The sequence below is a fragment of the Gasterosteus aculeatus genome, chromosome 12 (genome assembly GCF_964276395.1).
Source record: "Gasterosteus aculeatus chromosome 12, fGasAcu3.hap1.1, whole genome shotgun sequence".
Classification (NCBI taxonomy): domain Eukaryota; kingdom Metazoa; phylum Chordata; class Actinopteri; order Perciformes; family Gasterosteidae; genus Gasterosteus; species Gasterosteus aculeatus.
The window spans coordinates 15177177-15198736 of record NC_135700.1 but is presented as its reverse complement, the minus strand read 5'-3'; the positions used below and the strand labels follow the sequence as shown (position 1 = coordinate 15198736).

Genomic DNA, 21560 nt, shown 5'->3' with positions numbered 1-21560 from the left:
TCCAGCCAACACTGGAAACTGTTGGCCGGGCTTGTAACGTGTCGTGTTCGCTACCGAGCATGAGGTCGTAGTGCATGATGGGTGGTGTTTCCTACCTGGCGGCAGAGTCTCCAGGCCGTGAGTCTTGTCGTCTGTTTTGCTTCTACTGGATGAGTCACTGGAGCCCCAATCATCCTGAAACAGCCAGAGCAAACACATCATCAGACACACACAGATAAGCAATGATACACACACTTTCATCAGAAAGCAAACAACCAGGAGGGCAGCTTTTCTTATCCATCTTCCTATCACTTAGGAGATTTTGGGTGCAAAATGTACAATGTTGTTTTGATAATCACACAAATGTAATGTAACTATCAAACTTCTGCATGACTTTCATTTCATTCTTGTAGTGGCCATTTGTCCATGGGACCTATAAAATATAAATGTCGAAGTGTTGTTTATTTTATGCAGCAAGAGAGCGGATTGTCTTGGCAGTCTTTTCCTTTTCGCATTTATTCCACAGAAGGCCAACAAACACATACAATATAACTTGGCTGCCTTTCCTATGCTGCGTTGCTCTGGCTCGCTGGTAAAAACGATGTGTCAAGCAGGTGCATGCTGGTCTTATACCTGGCTATGCCCTTAAAAAACCTCCAGGTGCCCATTTGTATTACCAAATCAATAAGTCGTCCAATTAACCAATCTATTTACCATACATGCATACGTAATGACACAAAATTATCCAACTAAATTGACGACAAAAAAGTAATATTATATGAACCGAAAAAACTAAACAATAATAAATAGCTAAATAATAACTGTAAAGCTCCCACAATTCTGTTAGTTAGTTTGAAGATGAATAACATGAGGGAAACATTCTCTTTTAGAGGGGTTGTGTCTTTTCATAATATTAAAAACCACATCAGAGTAGCCAGAGTCTGGTCGGCTGAGTGCGCACAGGTTTAGGGCTGCACAGTTAATCAAATACTCCCCGCATCATGGTTTTAGCTTCCCACAATTCATTTAATGTGATCGAGCGCAAAACTGGAATTAAAATTGCTTGCTCCGCTTACAGATAACTCGCATTTAAAATCAAGCACTTCCTATTCATTTCTACAGAGCGACATACTAATTATCAGGAACAAAGCACAATATGAGACTTACTGACTATCCTCCTAAAATCATCATGAAGAAGCGTGATCTCAACATTGAACAAAAGAATCTGGATAATCATTTTTTTCCCCAGCGGACGTGACTTTATCGTCCCAAGAACAAATCAAAGCGTCTAGCAAAGCTCTGGATGGATAAATAAATGAATACACGTTTTATTCCCACCCCATCGTTTACTTCATTCCCCGATTGAAGACCTGGAGGTCTGGAAGCAAAAGTCATCTATTCTTTCATTGGCTCACTCTTTCATTGGTTCCTTTCAACTGCTCACGTCCTTTCATCAGGTCTTCATTCATTCACCACCAGGTCAAAGTTTATGAACTCAACATTTACACGCGAGTAGACAGATGTCGCCCCTCCTCCCCTCCTCATGTCCACTTATGTTCCCAATAAAACCCAGTGGATCGATGCGCTGGGAAGCAGAGTAATTAGTTCCATTCACTCGTTCACTGTCCCGTCTGCTGCCCTTGACTTGAAAACTATTGTCAAACTCTATTTGCTCTGTTTCCTTTCACCTTCCGCCTCGCCAAAATGCTTTATTGATCGGTTGTCCCACTGTCTGCCATATCAGAGACCACCACAAACACTATTCAACACATTTCTACACTTGAAAAAGAGGCGTTTAGGGGAACACCATTTCTCCTTTTTACTGGTGTGCTTGTCAGGCCAGTCACACAATAACTGCTGTTGTTTTCCACGAGTCTCACATCGATTGACTCTGCGCCGGCCGTTCCCTTCATCCACACTGCGTCAAGCTGCTCTAAAAATACAACATCCCCTTTTCAGTGACTGAAATAAGATGAGATCGTCAAACACCTACAACTACCGTAAATAATTCTGTGTAAAATCGATTTCTACAGGTGTTCATGACAACAGTGAAAGGATGATGCTCAGTGTAGGATGAACCTAAAGCTGGCAGTAGCCTCACTGCAGGAAAACATTTCACAGGCTCGGAGGGGAAAACGTGACGCAGTCAAATAAAGCTCCAAATTTGCTTTGGACTCTTCTGGAAGTCAATTATTTAAATCCAAAATATTGTAACACTGTAACGGGATGTTTCTGTCCAACAGATCAGGTTGATTCCATTGCGTCATGTTCTCTCTCTGATCCTAATCAAGCTTCCTCTGCTTGTTCTTAAATCTCCTTGCTTTGTGTTTCTATGTGAAGCACTTTTAATTGTCTTATTGTTGAAATGCTGCTATTTAAATAACATTGCCTCGCTTTTGCACGTCTGCCTCGGAGTCTACAGTCCAACCATCGTTAAGAAAATCATTCACACCTCTTACTGCTGTGGCATTTACAAAATGTCCATATCAACCTGCAGCTGGCACGCCTAATGGATTTCAGGTTATTAGTAACACCTGCGCTCGACAAGTCCGAAAGTCTTCTAAATGAATCTGAGGAACAGATCCGATAACGAGGAGACAGCATTCTAAAACGTATAGTTAATCCAGAATATTCTTTCAAAAAGTACAGTGATTCAATTCAAGTGCAACCTGACTGACATTAAAAAGGCTTTTAATAGGAACTGCCCAAACTCGTTCAACCTATCGATTTACAATACATTTAAGAGAATTTAATGAGAGCTGGCTGAACAAGCTGCCCGTTAAATATCTAATAGTTACGTTTAATGTCTCTGAACACCCTCAGCAGTGAAGTGATGCGTGCACACCACTTTCTTCTCTTGACACCACAGATTTGTTGACTTACATCTTCAACACGCTCATAAAAGAGCTTAGAAGTGCAGGTCATTCCCTGCTGCTGCGTTTTTAAATGCCAAATATTTCTCTCATGACTGCAGTTCCCGGGTTCCACTTTTCGTATATAGCTTTGTTTTTAAAATAACCAGGAAGTTGAAGAGAGCACAGTGACAATGGACACACGAAAGATGAGGGATAACAGGAGAGGCAATAAAATAAAAAATAAAAGAATGTAAGTAAGTTAAAATACAGTACATGCCCATCCGTGTCGCTTACCCTCCCCACCCCCACTCCCCATCCTACTAACAAAGAAAGCATTAGCTGAAGTTAACATGATGCATGATTGATCAACAAATGGTTGCTGCCGGTATGACTGAGACTCATCGCTGATAACGCTGAGACGTGATATCAAAAGGTTGCGTAGAAAGCCGATGTACGGGATACATTTGTACTCTCATCCCATGAATGGCTTTGAAAACCTCTTAGTAACAATGGCCCCGGCCCGTATCTGCCCCTCCTCCAAAACACAAACATGATGAAACTGTGGACACGCAGAGAGATACAAAAACAACAACAGCCACACACACACACACACACACACACACACACACACACACACACAGGAAAATGAAGAGCAGTGTTTTAAGTCACTGTTAACCCCTTGTGGTCCAGCATAAACTCATACAGCAGTTTGTGTAACATCCAACAAAAAGTTACTCATTCATTTTGTTCACTTCTACATGAGAGTCGACGCCATTTGTCGCCATGTATCTCCCGCCTTAGTCCTGTCTTTTCACATCTTTGTGTCACTTTTGGCAACCATTTGCTTAGTATTTAATCTAACAGATGGTCATGACACTGGCAAAAAGACACACTTCATACCCACACTGTAGAAACACACAAAGACAGAGGACAGTCGAGTCGTCTGTCACTATCAAGTTAATCTCATAAATGCTCCACTGCAAAAAATGTTGATGTTATAAAAGGCATCCAAACGGGGTTATAAATATCTGTGTGAGGTCAGGTAACACGCTCTTCATTCAGTTATCTTTTAATCTGCGTTTTTTTTAAGGGTTTTCTCCGGTTTGCACTTGCTTTCTTTTCCTGGTTTGAGCCACCTGACCTGGAGGTCGTTCCTGCCCCCGTGGCGTCGTTCATCTCTATCTTTGTTGATTTGGTGTCTTTTTTTTGTCCCGCTGCAGCACAGGGGGAGAGGAAACGAAAAGGTGGGCAGAGAGGTCGTGACGAGCGACGTTCTGTGTGTTAAAACTCCTGCAGTCGAGCATGACAGCACGCACGGCTGTCAGGAGTCATTTGAATATTCAAATTTCAGTCAGATTATGTCAAAAGAGCCTTCGTCTTGCACACTTCAAAAATAACAATTTCTATTTCGGATCTTACTCCCGACTGTTTTGAACCCCTCCCTGGCTCTGCGTGTCGCGTAGAGAAACGTATCGCTGCTCCTGCTAACCGCTCCCGCAACGTTCAACTCAAAGCTGTAAAATAATTCACAAAAGATTGTCCATCATTCCAATTTATTCATTTGTATTTTACAGAAGTTAAACATTACACCAGCCCAAATAAAGTCCCCCACCGCTCCTAATTAAAGGATCTACACAGTTCCGCACAGATAACAGCACGGACCAATCAGACCAAACATGCGTGTATGCATGTACGTGTATGTACGCGTGCGTGTGCGTGTGCGTGTGCGCTAACTAGTATCAGCTTTGTGTATGTAGGGTTTATGAGCTCACATGCATTAGTGTGTCATACTGGTCACGCGTGTGGGTGTCCGTCTGTATGTTTGATCTAGTCTTGGTCAATCGTCCAATAGTCAGAGTATAATCCACTGTAATCTGCTCACATCAACTGAAAGATTAACTCAGATTAACTCAGATAGGAGCTCAGACAGACAGACAGACACACAGACAGTGTGTTTTGATTTCAGAGAGTAAGTTCAGAAGATAAAGAGCAGTGCCAATGATCCAAAATGTGTTTCCTGGGCTTAATTCATCACAGTATCCCTCACAAAACAACAGCAGTCTGCTGCAGGGCAGCAGCAGCATCATCATCATAATAATAATCAAGAGCTGTGACGACGGTAGGAAATGAAACGCAGCCGCAGACAGTGAGGAGACAACATGCTGCAGAGTGTTGTCATTATTTAAAACCCTGCATGAATTAAATCTCTATGTTTTGTATTACACAGCCTTGTTACATCTTGTGTTGATTGTTCGCTCAGAGTCTTAAAAGCAGAAGGCAACTTTTGTTCCTCAGTTGTGCTAAACAACATTAAATTAGTTAGTCAATAAGACAACATGTTGGTCAGATGCCTGAAACGAGATGTGTGGTTTGAGACAAGCGTTTAAGAGATTGTAACGTTTCGATCAACGATATCAAATACGGCAGTAAATCCCCCTCGTGGATCTGATGATGGTGCCAGATGAAAAGTCAGTGGATGAATAAATAGCTGTTACACTTGATCCTGAGCGGACACGGTGCTCTAAGACATTTCAGATCAGGTGACCGCCAACGTCTTTGGGGTTCATCCTCTGGGGCGCCTGCAGGCGTTTAGCAAGAGGGCGAGCACAGTCACTGACAGTCAGCATCTGTCCTGCTGAAGTGTCCTAAAGCGGGACACTGAATCCAGAGCGGATTGGTCAGCTGCAGTATGCTGAGAATAAAAGATTCATTCATATTAATAATGTATTCCTACCAAGCAATAACCACAGTCTGTGCGCTAATGTAACTTTAATGCAGATTGAATCATCAGCCGAAGGCCGCTTTTCTCCTCCTCAAGCTCGACCAGGAAGTGAAATAATGAAAAGGTGAAATCAACCAACAAATAACGCCAACACGAACGCACTAACTTGTTTCACCATAAAGTCGAATGGGCATATTTGTATTCTTTTAATATACAGAATATTTCTCTGCAGGGGGTCGAATCAAAACCTCTGAATGTAGATTGGAGCTTTTGCAAAGACCACATGCCGGCTAGCAGCTCGGTGAGTCGGGAGCTTTAATGTTTGCCATCTTAGTGTGACAGCTCCTATTTGCTAAAGATCACTAAACATAAAGTGGAGCCAATGCCTGGCTTTTCCAGTCAGCTTCTCCTGATTTGACTAATATTCATAGTTCATGAGCTATAAAAAAAAAAAGCAAACTTGTTTGAGGGATTTTTGTAGTCCTTGAACGTTAAATTTGTCTTATTGTGTAAAGGCGTGCATTCACATATATGGGCCATTTATTCAGGACAGGAAGGAATCTACAACAGGGTCACATTCAACATAAAAAAGGATCAGGCGTGAAAAAAGCTTGTTGCTGAAAACAAGTCTCTAAAAAAGAAAAAGTAATAAACCAGCATGTCGTTCCTTGCAGGAGGAGAGAAAGGTTATAAGAGGAGGGATTTGGGCATTTGGGATCGTTTTCTTTTGCCTCCCAGCGGTTCTTCTGAGCAAGGCGGCATTTACCTGGTTTTTGCTCTTCTGCAGCAAGAAACTTTGGGAAAAAAAAAAAAAAAAAGTGTCAAGTGACACATTACTGAACTTTTTACCTGCGAGCACCCCGCCTTCCAACGTCTCCTAGCTTCAATTCCCTTTTAATCTCATCTCCTCTCTCCTCCTTTGTCATGTGGTGGCGTCTCCTCCCGTCTACCCTCCTCCCCACACGACATCTCCCACTGATCAGACCACCTCATCTCACACTTTTTACTCTCCTCCTTTTCTCCCTCGGTCACAAACGCACATTTTGAATTTCAGTTCATTCAATTGTGCAATAGCCAAGCTCCTCTCTGTTCCCTACCGGCAGCTTAATTGAACCATATGATGCCATATGTCAAAGGAGGTCAAGTGAGACCATGATGCTTTGGGTTAAAGCATTCAAATGAAGTTAAAACATTTGTCCTACATGTGACAGCTGTTCAGGAACTGAAATATTATTTATAGGGAAAAATTTGGCTGGTTGAACTCTTGCCATAGCTGGTTGACAGACATGCATATCATCTATATTAAAAAAGGGGAAACAAGGTCATGATGGGGAGTTTACTTTAAAAGGTGGAGATGATTTATTCGGAGATATATTCACAATTTCATAATCCACACTGATATGAATCTGTGCATCTTCTCTTTATTTGTCTACAACATATTTCCGCACATGCTAAAGGGAAAACACACAAACACCTCTGCTTGACTAGAATTATGTTAAAATAATGAACCTTCATAAAAACAGAAAGCAGGGAGCGAGTGGGAGGACAGAAAGGAGGAATCGAGCTGTTTGTAAAATCCACAAGCCTACAACCTCGAAGCCCCGTCAACTTCACTCAGACTGCCCTGAGCAAACTGTGACAAGTCTCACCGGGGTGTGTGTGAGTGTGTGTGTGTGTGTGTGTGTGTGTGTGTGTGTGTGTGTGTGTGTGTGTGTGTGTGTGTGTGAGGGAAACAGAGACTTGGGGTGTGCGAGTGTGCTCAATGAAGCATTTGTGTGTGGTGGCCCCCTTCCAAAAACCCCATCTGCATTCCACAGGCACACAGAAAGATGCACACACACATTTCCCTCACCGCACACACACAAACTACAACTTAAAGTCAGACCACACGCACTAAGCAAAAATCAAATTCTCTTCAGTTGCTGTTTTTTTTTTTTTTCTTCAACACAGACGGAAGTGGGTGACGTCAGCCCAGATGAGGATGTCTAATGAGAGCGCTCTCTCTCTCTCTCTCACACACTAACCACATCAACATCCAGGAAACACTCAAATATTCTCTTTACAGGACGACAACGTGCATCTTGCACTACTACACGTCTAAACTGGTGAGAAAGAAGAATGCACTGCTGGTGCTCAGATAACATCCGCCGCCGTGACCACGTTTCTCAGGAGGGAAACTCGTGTTTTAAGCATCTGAACGCTGCGCTGCAGAGATTCTGCACAGCTGCAGCTCAACGGTGATGGAAGTGTGAGGATAATAGTTTCACTGACGCCGGTATGATTAGTTGCCATCAATTATCAACAATTTGGATAATTGATTTGTTGTTTAGGTCCCTTTTCAGGCAATTATGCCAAACATTGGAGCACACTGGAGCTACCTGAAAGAATTTGATGATTTGCATTACCTTGTTAGGTGAAATTCTTTCTTCTGGGGTTTGGGACTGAAATATCAAGACATTTGAACATGTGACGTGGGCAGTGTGCATCTTATACAAGAGGATTTACGCCCTGAAAGCAGGAATATAGCACTGAACGGTGACACAATGTCAGTGTGGATGAGCTACGGAGAAGAAGGTTGTGGACAATCGAATCAAATGAGGATGAATGAAACATGTAACTACACAATTATTCATTTCTTCAAACCACAGCAAAGATCCATTAATCAATAATAAATAACTTAATAATTGTTTATGCAGCTGTTTAAATTAAGTTGATAGTGATTTTTCTCACCAGCCGTTAGGGAATTGTGTTTAAAGTATTCAAATTGCTCCTGTCAAAAATATTCAATTGACAACATTTATCACAGAAATTGTACAAATTTTAAACAGTGTAAGTCGTGCGCAGTGATGTGTATGTAACAATTAATACTAAAACATAATTAATAATAAATAGCTAAATAGGCCAATGTAGGAAACCCTAGATGATTTGTTTCAGGTCACTTAAAGTCGGCGTGTTGCCACGACTACCAAGCATCCGTTGAGCTGGCGGCCTGCCTGTCGGGATGCTTCAACGGGCACAATAAACCCAGCTCAGGTTCGCGGTGTCGGTTACATCCTTTTGTTGTGGGACAGTAGAAGGGCTTTTGAGGACACCCACACACACACAAGTCTTTTCACATTGAGGGAAAGAGCCGGAGACTGGATCTTCTGTGTGTTTCTGAGCGGCAGAACGACAAGGAAGCGCATCTAATGCGAAAGATTAAAAAAAGGGAGAACGCTGAAGAGCGCACTTGATTCACAGTTGATGACAGGCGGAGACAAGAGATCTGTGAGAGACAAAAGGGGACGGACAAGAAAAGGCATGAGCGACGGGACGCGACACTGGACCCAACAAGTCACCTCTGTTATCATGTGAAACGATGTGCTTCTCGTCCCTCGGCGGGGATTTAAAGGACGACCCTCTGTGCCAAATGAGTACAACTCGAGGAGGTCACACGCAGCACTCACTAGCAGCAATGGTGATATTCAGCAGTAGTTAATCAATTAATTCAAACAAATACTCCTGGAAATGGAAAAGTTGAGATTTTTTCAGCAGGAGAGGGAAGACAAGACGAGGCAAGAGGGGGGGGAGGGGGGGGTGGAGAGAAAGATGACGAGGGTGAGAGATGAAGCTGGGGGGCGGAGATGGAGGGAAGTGCTGAATTGCGCGTGTGTGTCAGCAGAGAGCAAAAGTAGGCCAGGGTGGAGGGTCGGTCGGGATGTTAAAATCCCCATTTCAGTTGTACACACTCTTTCATCAACCACTTGCTTCCACCCTTTTCTTTCCCTACACCCGCCTCTTCCTCGCCGCTTTCTTTGATCCCCCCCCGCTCGCCGCTAACAGTCAATGACTGTCCCGTCCTCGGGCCTACAGTCCACCTAAAGTGCTCGCTGTGGATTACAACACAATCACCGGGAAAGAAGTTTTCTTCCAAAATATGGATCGATTTACCGCAAGACCACCTGATCCAAAAGTGTGTGCATGTGTGTGTGAACAGGAAAGAGCTTTAGGTCTACAAATATTTTCTTTCCCATACAAGGAGAAAGGTTTTCTGTACGTGAGCAGAAGAAGGTATGTGTTTTTGGGAGTGGGTAGCACGTGCGCGTGTGTGTGTGTGTGTGTGTGTGAGCAGCATATAGGTGGGTAATGTGTGTATGCTGCTCCGTGTGCGTTTAGGTTGAACCAAAACTAACATGTCTACAGGACGTCGTTGTGCGCGTGCATATTCAACTTGAAAACATACACTCATAACCTTTGCTCTAGATCGTACTCTGTACACACACACACACACACACACACACACACATTTTACACATCTGGTATTACATGACGCACACATGTTGTGTGAGTCACATGAGTCACCCTCAGCATGTCAACACACTTGTTAGAAATGAACCAGAATCAGCCCTTCTTTGGCCCGGCAACGATAACATCCTCTAACCGTCCTGAGCAGATCGAGATTGAAATGAAAGGGTGTTCGACCAATGTTTGTTTTGTTTTCCTTCTGAGCGAAATCACTGCAGCTCACTCGTTAAAGGGGGAAGTCCGGGGATTTATTATTTCATGGCAGTACATTTGGCTGCAGCGGCAAGAGACGGATTGAGAAAAGGTGGTAAAGTCGAGTCAGAGATCCCCTGACTTATTGCTCCCATCGCCTCGTCCGACACGATGTCAAGCACAATAAAGGTTTTCATCAACTCTGCTTTGAGAGTTTGGAAGAAGAAACAGATTTAAAAAAGGTTAAATATGGGAAATTTGAATTTTTCATTAAATTCATTTTAAAAAAGGATTTCCGCAGCGTCCCGAACCGCCTATAAACAAACACTCATTTTGGTGGAAGAGGTGCGTTGAACTTGTTACAATAATAAGCTCACAAACGCTCCGACACGCTCACCACACGTGTTAAATCAGGCTGAAGTGACAGAAACAAGGTTGATGACACACTCCGGCTCTTGTTCCGACGGTACAACGGAGCTTCTTTTTCTCTCCTGTAATGAGATACAGGAAACAAACTGCTACTCTCATCATGCGACTTGGCGGCGACAGGAGTCGTCTCATTTTGAGTTATGGCCCATCGTCGTATTTAATCAGAGCATTAAATCAGCACATGTTCATGAGGCGTGTGCTGTTTTAGGGCGTGTTCTTCACAATTGGTTTCGGTCACTTAAAATTTGGCAAGTCGTTTCTATCAATTTAGAACACGGTTTTTGTGGATTGATTGACAATACCAGAAAAAAATAAGAATGTTGATGACCATAAAAATCCATCACACAATGAACAGTTCTGTTCTCCGCCACAAATACATCACCGTCAACGGTTTTCCTTTTTAGTATGTCCTTTGAGCCAAATGTTTGTGGTTTATTTCCTCCCCGATGGACATTTGCTCATTTGAAAGATGAATCGATACGGACTGAAGCTGCGAAAGGATCCTGCCACAAACTGAGGTATTAAGTAAACATATTAAGTGGCAGTGCAGACATTTAGCACACATTTTCCAACTGCAGAGCAATAACTAAGTGTGATTAGATTTTTAGTGTGCTGCTGTTTATAGGAACAGTGAGGAGAGAGAGACAGAGACAGAGCTCAGCAAACAGCCAATAACAGAAACAGCAAACACAGCAGTCCAGCTGGAATACGATCCCATGCTACCACAATCCATCTAAATCCTGCCATTACCGTTTTGAAAGTGTAATTTCACAAAGCTGTGTTCATACATTTCAATGAGTCAGCCAACAGGAGCGCACACACACACACACACACACACACACACACACACACACACACACACACACACACACACACACACACACAAACTTTACGGCTGCATGTCATTGTTCTGCTGCCGTTGCACACCGTCGGGTCAATCATTGTCCGGTGGGTTGCGACGGTGAACTCTGACCTGTGCGAGCATCACGCGCTCTGCGGCCGACACGTCGATGGACGTCAGCAGAGGGATAACGATACGATCCCGAAGTATTCACAAGCAGAGGGTCCACGATCTGAACGCCTGGTACGTACCAGCTGTGCCGGCCTCGTCTCCAACGGTGACTCCTGACAACGTGCTGCGAGGAGGGCGTGAAACCAGCCATTTCAAACCAATCCAAGGGAAGGTGTTAGATGGTCTCAGCTATTCTTAGCCCGTCTTGATGGGGCCTGACACAAATCACATCTGCTCCACCCACAGCGAGCCGAAAGCTCAGATGAATCAAACCCACCTTTTAAGGCAGAAATCGCCACAGAAAACGTCAATCTGGCCCGAGAGGAGGATGGATAGTAGAGGATCACACTCACGTGCCTGCTTCTGGTGGGTACATGACAACAATTTTGTCTTTTAATAATTGGCTCCCAGGGTGACCGGCTGAATCTCTGACCCGCTTAAACAGATCAAACAAACTACATAAAACCAACACAAACTAACAGTGCGAAGAAAGAAAAAAAAACAAGCATGCATGAGGTCAGGAAAAAAAAAAAAAAGGATATTTATGCAAGAGAGCAAGACAAAGAAGCAAATAACCAGAACCAGAAGGGAAAGGAAATGAAGAAGGGAAAGGAAAAGGTGGGAGAGGCAGAGTGGATCACCATATGGGCCAGAAACTGAGGAGCGCGGCATCGTCGCACACTGACATGCGCCGGCAGTCAGGGAAAGGTGATTTACGGTCGTTGTGCGAAAGGACAACAAAGTGACTTTCAGCACCGGGTGCAAGACATGGAGGTAAAGATAGAGTGGATCTTGTTTGCTTTGATTGCTGCTCAACGCCAGTAGGATGGAGATATTAAAACACCGCAGCACCCAGTGGATGTGGCATCGTATACACAACTCTTTTTTTTTTAACTTAAAGCGTACTCCGCAAAATAATGCAGTCCGCCGGCCTTTTGTGTTGTGTTTGTGTTTTATTTTAGACCGGTCGACTCCATTGCTTCCACCTCTGCATGGTGAGGGGGAGGCTTTAGGCAACGCTCAGCTCATATATGTATTATTTCTCAATTAATTCTACCACTACAATGAGCTTAAATCTGTTTGAATATTTGCCACTCAGTTACAAACCGAGCTGGTATTCCTGACTGGTAGTTTATTTGGAGTAACAATCAATTTCGTACCATAAATCAATGTAAGGGAACTCGTACAATTACAGCTGGCAGACTGTTGAGTCCTGAGGCAGCAGAACTGCTCTGGCGTTACGCAAAAACCTGCGCGGATAGGAAACGCAGACCAAGTACATGTTAAAATAGCGACATCACGTTAAACATATAAATGATATTTTTTACAGAACTACCATCTAAGGTTTCTGTCAGCAGAGGAATATGCCGTACAGTGTCCAAACTTGCTTTTCCTTCAGTATTTCAGACAGATAACTTCTGTTCATGCTGCCTTTTTTTTCTTTTTTTTTATTCATCCAGATCAGACTAGACGAGATGAGTGGAAAAAAAAATTCTGTCTGGCTAAATCGTCCAATACGTTGGTATATAAACACTGGAGACACAGCGTCACGGGCACACGGACACAAAAGCACTAAATCTGCTGATGTGTCCCTGAGAGGAGAGTCCACAGGAAACACCAAGGAAATGGAGAACATGTGGTCAAAGACACACACATACACACTCTAATTATTACATTTTTCCCCCCACGTCCATCATTGTGCCATGTCTCTTCGTACAGTCGCATGCAAGGCTCCTACCGGCTGTAAATACAAGAGCTTGAATTGGGGACTTTTTTTGGTTGGTGGTTTTCAACAGTTATGCGTCAAGTCCCTCTGATTTTAACTGAAAGAAGGTCGTAGATCTCAGTCAGCAGCTCTGCTTCCTGGAGCCCGTTACAACATGCTGTAAAAAGACACTTTACAGGCTTTCCGCTTCTTGATGAATCACAAACTTGACTAGAATTTGGACCTTTTTACATTTTTATGGGTGTTTGCGTGCAGCAGTTTTCCTGATAGTGGTGTAACGAGGTCAGAGAGGCTGTGACCGGCAGCAACAGTCAGTCTGAGTGAATTATTGTCAACCTTTAATGTAAAGTCTACAGGAATTATCTCCGATGTCTTTTACTGTTTTGTTGGACCTATTTTCTCCAACTGATGTATTTCCTACAGTTCCTTTCTGCAACCTAAAGAGAGCACGTCTGTGATCGTGACAGTCAATCCAGCGGAGGAAATCTAAATGAAACACAAGCGGTCTTCTCACTGCATTTGATTCTGGTCTATTGAGGTAGCTGTCAGGGGACAAATTGGTTGAACGTGCTCATATAATGATTTATATCCACAGATGCAAAATGCCATCGATGTCACCACAGAAGAAAAAAGGCAGGGGAGTCAAGTTGGTGTAGCTCTTAAACCAAGGATTTCTTTAATACCTGTTCACATGTTTTTTTGGTGCTTTCTTCTCCTACTGGCCGACGTTTTTGCCGAGTAAAGCTGAAACAAACGTTGGTCCGTTGTTGGATGGCCGTCATGTAAATGCTGGGTGAGAACATCACACCTCCCACCGGACCAATGCTTTTTTGTTTATCAACCCACCACTTTGGCCGATGGTGAAATATTACTTGGACATTTAGTTCCATTTGGATAAAATGAGTCACTTGAGGCGGCCGAGTTTAACACAGAAGGAAAACATGGATTTCATTCAAATTATTACGACGCGGCCAAAGAAAGCCAAACATTTTGTTCAGATCAGGGGCGAACAAAGATCCGCAGCTCAGTGAGGTTGAGGTTGATGCACATCGTCAGCATCAGGATTCTCTGACCCAAATGTGACAGAGCTGCACCCGTCCACCGATGAGAACGAAGTGGGCGTGCACCTCAATGAGCGCCGCCTTTTATTATTTGTTTCGTAAGTCGGCAGCGACAAACAGCGGAGAGCGGGGCGGATGGGACGCACAGACTGGATTTTGAGTCATTCAAAAAAAGCAGGTTGAATTGAAATATTCCCAGCTCATTCACAGATACAGAGAATGTGTCTGTTGATACGGTTTCAATCATAAACCACACGACTGGCTTTGCATTTGATACTTGTTAATCTTCTGATACAATCTAAGTGATGCGCCCATGTGGTCACTAATCAAAAGAATATGCATAGTAATTTAGGTTGGTTTGCAAGTGCAGCTGCGTTAGAAAAAAGTTTGCATTTGAAATGATATTTCTGCTTTTTCTGATTAAAAAGAAAATCATGCACCTCATTCGTATTATTCAGCGGCAGGGATTGAAAATGCGGCAACTGCATGCGATAATACGTTGGTGGTTGCAGCCCTTTATTCCGTGATTTGACTGCCGTGCCACAAAGGGGGCATAGGCAAAGCGCCACGGCCACCTGCGCTCCACATCCGGCCCATTTGAATACATTAGCTAGATAACGGGAACGCAGATTACTGCTGACCCCACGGTTTACTTCACTGGGCTTTTTTTTTTTAAGGTGTAGTGAAACACATACTACAGCAACTCAGTGACACATTGAATAGAATAAGGAGGCTCTGTTCTCTACTGAAGTCTGAATAAAAAAAAACGGATCTTTGTAAAAGCTCTCGCCTCTGCGCTGGTCCCGTGACCAATGAATTTCCTCTTCCCCTTTCAACTCTTCCATGAATGCCCGTCGTCTACCAGGGAAGAAAATCACCATAAGAAGAAAATAACCCAATGTAGACCTCACTCACGGATGCAACATTAACCACAAGGAAACTACCAAAGACCGAGAAGGCTGGATGCAAAAGACAGGAAGTAAACAAAGTGCCCCGAATCAGGATGTCGTGACAGATATAAAACTGCCATTTAAAAGTGGCAAAATGAATGGTATATGAATATATATACAGTATATATATAAAAAATATATATATATTTTTTGACATCAGAAAATACATCCTAAACCAACAACATTCACACATCCAATCTGTCGGTTTCTCTCTTTACAGTCTGAATTCTTTGAGCCGCTGTTAGAGGCGATCATTACTTAATAAAAACACAGAGAGTCAATATTTCTGAATAGAAACTGTGCGAAGGATTCAGCACCCGGGGATCCACAGCTTAATTCAAACCTTTTATCGATTCACTGTTGCCTCTTTAGAACTGCATTTAGTTTGTAATAATGGATCTGTTGGCTTAAATTACACTGTATTCTGGCATTATGCGGAGGTATTAAGTGGTGTTAAAGCCACAGCTCGATCAGCGAGATGATTGTACCGCAGTTACAAAACAGCACGGAATACAACACATGTGTGTATGTGTGTGTGTGTGTGTGGTACAGATTCTAGAAGCACTGCTGCGACCGAGAGCTCACGATGTGTTCAGGGGGCCGAGGCCAGCATCCACCTCGCTCCAAATTCCCATAAGACCCACTAAGTAACAGGCCCAACAAAATAAAAGACACAGTATCATCCCCCCCCCCCCCCCCCTCCCTCACAGAGCGTGCGTTGCAATTGCAGATGCAGATGTGTTGATAATTGATAAACCCCCTCGTTGAGACATGCACCGACAGCCAGAAGCAGAAGAGCTGCAGATAACGGGGGCTGCAACATTCTCTCCCGAGCTCTGGAACCAGCCAGCGCTAAAAGCTCCCAGAATCCCCCGTGGAGCCGATTCGTGCGTGGGCCCCTGGCTCAGAACTCACTTCTGCCCCCGGAGCAGAAACCAATCCGAACCCCTGGTAGATCGCAGCACTCTGAGAAACACTTCCACAGCGCGGATCCCTCTTTTGGGGGAAGAGCGGCGCTCCATGTGAACCATGTGGGCATGGCGGCGTTTACCACATGCGTAGGTGATTTGTTCTTGCAGAGTTATTCTTCCCGGCTACAATGTTGTTTTCAATGCAAATACATGTTTATGCATCCTTGGGATGGACACGCGATGAAAGGTGGGATGGGGATGTTTTATATGCGACACACATCTGCCCAGGAGAGAGAGAGAAAACAGCAGCTGATAACTTCCTCGCCAAGTCCGTCGGTTCTTCCGGTGCTGCGTTGCACTCACTGACATTTCGCTTCAGCCTCCCGCCGCTGATTAGCAGGAAAGTGGGCTCAACAGCGTTGGTCTCTCAAGAGCTGGCAGGAAAAAGCCCTCTGAGGTCTGTCCAACTAGGAAGACTTTAATGGGGCCTCCTGGTGAGGCAGCAGGCTCGTGATTGCAACACTATCCGCCGGTGTACAACAATACAGATACATGTTTGTACCGAGTGTGGCTGCTGGCTGCCTCCCAACATTCCCTGTAGTTTCTCTTCCGTGCATATCCAAGGAAGAAGGGGACAACTTCATTGTCTAATTAGAAATCTGACAAAAGGCCAGTTTTATAAGAATGCGTTTACATTTTCCATACATCTTTGTTTTTGCCTGAATTAGAAATGTGAATTTTGACCGGATGTGCCTCAGTAACACAGCAACCAGAATGTGTGACATATTTGACTCAGGGCCTCTAAGCCTAACAAATGCTCACAGAAATGCAGTATCTCTGTGTACAAAAGATAAACTTCCCCAGTGACGCAAACCTATATTCATGATAAAATATATCAGGGACTCTGTGTGCAAACGGTCTGCTCAAAATCTCCGGCGAGACATGGTGACATTTACTGTTTTTTATAGGCCAAAAAAAAAAAAACTTGCAAGGAACCTCAAATGTTGAACAGAACGTGGCGACTCACAGGCATCGATGCTGCGCTCAAGCAGCGCACAAAATCTAACCGGAGGGACATTCTTCTCCCTTAAGGGACACTTAATTGACAAGAGTAGAAATGTTGTTTAGTGGGTGCAATTACCTAAAGGGCCACTTTATCATGGGTGTGAGTGACGGAGATGAAGAAACCCAACTAACTATTCTTGCAGGGACACAGCCCTTCACAGTATTCAGAAGTGGGCGTTTGGATCAGCTGCCGCGACAGCGCCGAGTCCGGCCCGATTCACTGCAGAGGATTCATGCAGCAACGACTCCACGTGTGGCTTTGTGCGGTGTAAATTAGATGCACAGGTTGGTTGGAAATCTTTAAGTTGCTAGCGGACATTTTATGATGATTAAATGCTTCTTTGCACAGTTGCCCAACATCGTCAAGCCTCCACTATCCAACGTCCGCCTGATGAATGAACGTACACAGTTGTGAATCGCACTTTTAACGCAACTCGAATGAGCCTTGATAGAAATTTTGCAACCTTTCGACAATTTAATTCACAGCAAATCTTGAGAGTATCTCTGGACAATTATACAACTAGCAACTTTAACTAACACTCCTTTTATGTGTTTTGGCATTTGATAGAAGAAACAATAACTAGAAAAAACAACTAGGTTAACCGATAGTTAAAATAATCATTCTGCTTGGCTATTAGATTATATATGAAAGGGCAGCGACCCAACAAACTACAAATTCTGGGTTTGTTTCATTTCCTAGACACTCACATGGCCTCACTTCAGTAGTTTGAGTCATAAGAAAGTATTAAATCCCTCAACTCTTTAACAGGGGATGAGGGCGTGAGGGAAAACGGCACTTAACCTGCGCAGCTCCACCTTTGTTTTAACGGATTAAACCCAAGAGAGACTATATTTATGCTCCCTGCAATCCAATCCAGGGAAAGTTGCTTATCATGGAGCGTCCCTTTGACCTCCTGAGCAACCACAAATATACACACAGCAATCAGCCTAATGGAAAAGTAAAAAGAGGTCGCTCTGGTTGACTGGAGCAAAGCAAACACAGTGAGACCGATAGGACAAGACATGAGACAGGTGGAACACACAAAGAGCGTTCACACACATCAACCCAGATCTGAAGAGGTAATAAAGGGAGTGTACTGTGCACACAACCACCCACGCCGAACACACACACACAAAGCAGGATACACTGGCCTATAGAACAGGCAGACACACACAGTAAGCACAAGCTGGATCTTACACTTACAAAGAAGTGACTATGACCAGTCTTCACACACACACACACAAACGAAGGTGTACTAATGAAAGACGTTGTTGTAAACCAACTAAATCAAATACAGTCAAATAAGTATGTGTATATAAAGAAACTGATGAATGCTGTGTTTGGGCTTAAAGCGGCGATTTTCCTAAATAATGCAATCCAAAACACAAGCCCGTCAACTTTTTTGTTTTAGAGAGATGCCGATTCAACTTAATGGTGACGATGCAGATGGAGTTGGTGGTGCTGTTCAACTGTACAGACTTGTAAATGTTACTAATAGGGCTGCACATAACAATAACTTGCATCGCCGGTTATTCCACCTGGTAATAGGATTGATCGTTACGTAGTATAAAAAGGTAACGTGTTCATGTCTGGGTTTTTTTACAAGCACAAATATTTTCAGTTAAATACAATTTCAAGAAAACATCGACTGTGGCATCTTTTGCTTGAGAAATGACTAAATATCCTATTTTCTGTCAATCAACTCATGAATTGTTCCAGCTTTAACATTTAAGTCAATACTTATATAAGAGGGGTAGATGACATATCAGAAAACATAATGTTGTATCTAAAATAAATAAAAAACAGCTTGGAAAACAGCTACACGTCAACAGCGGCATTCATTCAAACTTTGCATCCCAACAAATCTGGCATCTGAGAGTTCAGCGAAACATAGCAGCCCATCCACCAACAGGACAATCTGGAGGCAACAGCCGGGGGGTTAAACGGCACCTCGCCTCTTAAGAGCAGCCACATCGCGACGGCGCGGTGCGCATCTGTGACTTAACTCTAATCTGCACACTTCCTGATCGCTGCTCGTTTCAGGGAGCAGCAGCTTGTGCTGACGTGCTCTCCCCCCTCCGGCCCTGCGAGCGGACCCAATAGTAAAAACAAGGAAAACAAATCACCCTGCACGCTTCACCTTTGTCCCGCTGTCACACTAACCGGGCGACGTTAAATACGTAAAAATAAAGGATATATTCAAAAGTGGTTTGACAGGCTGACGCGCTGCTCTCCCACGCACAGCGGGGGGGTCGTTGCACGCCGACCGGGCTGCGGTCATCTCCACCCGATCGATGCCGGCTCACTGATACTAGCAGGCCCCCTTTTTTTAAATCACATTCCCCACAGCATCGGTGCAGCTGCAGAGACCGAGCACCACCACCACCACCACCCCCACCCCGAAAAAGAGACACGGCGGCGCCGAGCCACACCGCTCCATCTTCGCTTTGTCCGGAGCGGCGAAAGAAAAAGATCCGCACGGCGACCGAGGAACGCAGGCGGGGAGACGGGGGGAGAGGGGAGGGGGGGGCATCCTACCTTTCGGCTTAACGCTGTCCCCGAGTAGAAGTAGTAGGCTATCCCCAGCACCCAAAGCACCGCAAAGCATAACAATATCCTGGATTTCCTCCGCATGGCTGCCCGGTTGTTGTTCCGCCCGTGTGCTTTTGCGGCTCGTCCTCTCGTCGGCTCCCCGGCGCTGGAGCGGCTCCTTCCCGGTCGGCTGCGTGTCCGTGCGGGGGCGCTTCGCCGAGCGGCTTCGGCGGGGCGAGCTTTCGTCAGTCGGTCGGTCGGTCCGTCAGGGGGAGAGCGGAGGGAGCAGGAAGCACCCAGCCAACATCGGCGGGGTTAGAGGGCAAAGGCTAGCCGACTCGGATCCAATCAAACGCCGGCTCGGGCAGCCCGGGAGGAGGGCCGGGGGTGCTGGCAGCGAGTCGAGCCGTGCCGTGCGGTTCCCTGCTAACGCCGGGTGGAGGGGGTAGGGTAGAGTAGGGCGGGGGACAGTCACTGTATGGAGCGATTTGTTGAAAAAGAAAAATCTCAGTGATGTGGCTGCGGGAGCAGAGCGAGCGAGCGAGCAGGCGAGGATCTGTGATCGTCATCACGCATCGAGCGGCTGTCCGCGGCGCCGCCGCGAGGAGACGCTGGGGGCGCCAGAGACACGCCAGACACCGATAAATGAGGAAAACAAGAGTTCCGTCTGCTGGTTCTTTCTTTTTATCTCTCGTTTTTTCCTGGTGCTTAATTTCACCCCCCCCCCCCATCCTTGCCTTCTTCCTTCCTTTTCTCAACCATTTCAGTGTTTCTCCTTATCTCTGTTCCTTCCTTCCTACCGCATTCCTTTTTTCCTTCCGCCCTTCCCTTCCTTTAATACTACCTTTCCTCCTCTGTTCTACTCTTCCTCCATTCCTTTCTTTTTACATTCCTGCATCCTACCTCTGGTCTATCCTTTCCTTCCTTATTCCCTGCCTGTTCTGTCCTTCCTTCTGACAGTTGTTCCCTCCTTTCCTTCATCTTCTCTGGTTCTGAACCAAAGTTCAACCAAAGACAACAAAGAAGGGATGGAGGACTATTAGTTCCACCTCCTTTACTGTTCTTTCCTCCACTTCTTCCTTCCTTCCCTCAATTCCTCCTTCTGTATCTTTTTTAATTGACCAATAGACAAAACTACTTGCAAAATCATTCAAATTACTAGTAAAAATAAATCAATAATGACATTTGACGGAGTTGGAAGCCCCGAGTACAACATGACGACAATCTGCATCTCAGCAGCTGCCGGACCTTTTTATAGTGGTAATAATACTGCAGTTAATAAGTAAATGAAGAAGATAGGGCTTTGATTTTCTTTAAAGCACTATACTTTACTAAATATGGAACAATCAAAGCCAAATAATTCAGAGAACTTGTAAAACTGCTCGACAGCTATTTGTGTGGAACTGTCACCGTTAACCTGAACAAGCATTTCTGTAGCTTTGTATTACTTGTGCTAAAGTAAAAAAAATTGAAATACCTCTATATCTCATATGAAGCAGATAAAAAAACAACATATTTTAGAAGCTATTGAAGCAGCAGAGCGGCCTTCAGAAAACGCAGTCAGGTACAAAGAAAAAGATTTTGGTGAAATAAATAATTATTGTGAACATTTTGGAGCGAGTCGTCCCGTTTGTGTTGAAACCACTCGATTCTCACGTAGTCGGTGGCACAGACTGATGGAGCTGTGCTGGAACACTGTCGACTAAAACAAAAGGTCTCCTTCATGTTCAGCGATCTTTAATCTGCCTCTGACATTTTACATTTGAGTAGTGACAAAATGTCATTTTTGACCGGAGAGCAAAATGGCCCACAGTTTAAAAAAAAAAAACTAAGATTCTATC

At 44.3% G+C, this 21560-nt stretch overlaps 1 protein-coding gene across 2 annotated transcripts in view; it reads right to left on the bottom strand.

Annotated features, from left to right (window-relative positions):
* galnt2 (UDP-N-acetyl-alpha-D-galactosamine:polypeptide N-acetylgalactosaminyltransferase 2) overlaps positions 1–20370 on the bottom strand; it is a 37583-nt gene extending 17213 nt beyond the window's left edge. The window contains exons 1-2 of one of the 2 annotated variants that reach the window (XM_040167604.2): positions 19726–20370; positions 96–174 (exon numbers count right to left, since the gene is read on the bottom strand). In XM_040167604.2, the coding sequence (XP_040023538.1) occupies positions 96–174; positions 19726–19821 (175 nt within the window). In that variant the 5' untranslated portion in view covers positions 19822–20370. The remainder of the gene's footprint in view (positions 1–95; positions 175–19725) is intronic. The other variant, XM_040167593.2, reaches the window with a different exon arrangement.
* Between the last annotated feature and the right edge of the window lie 1190 nt (positions 20371–21560).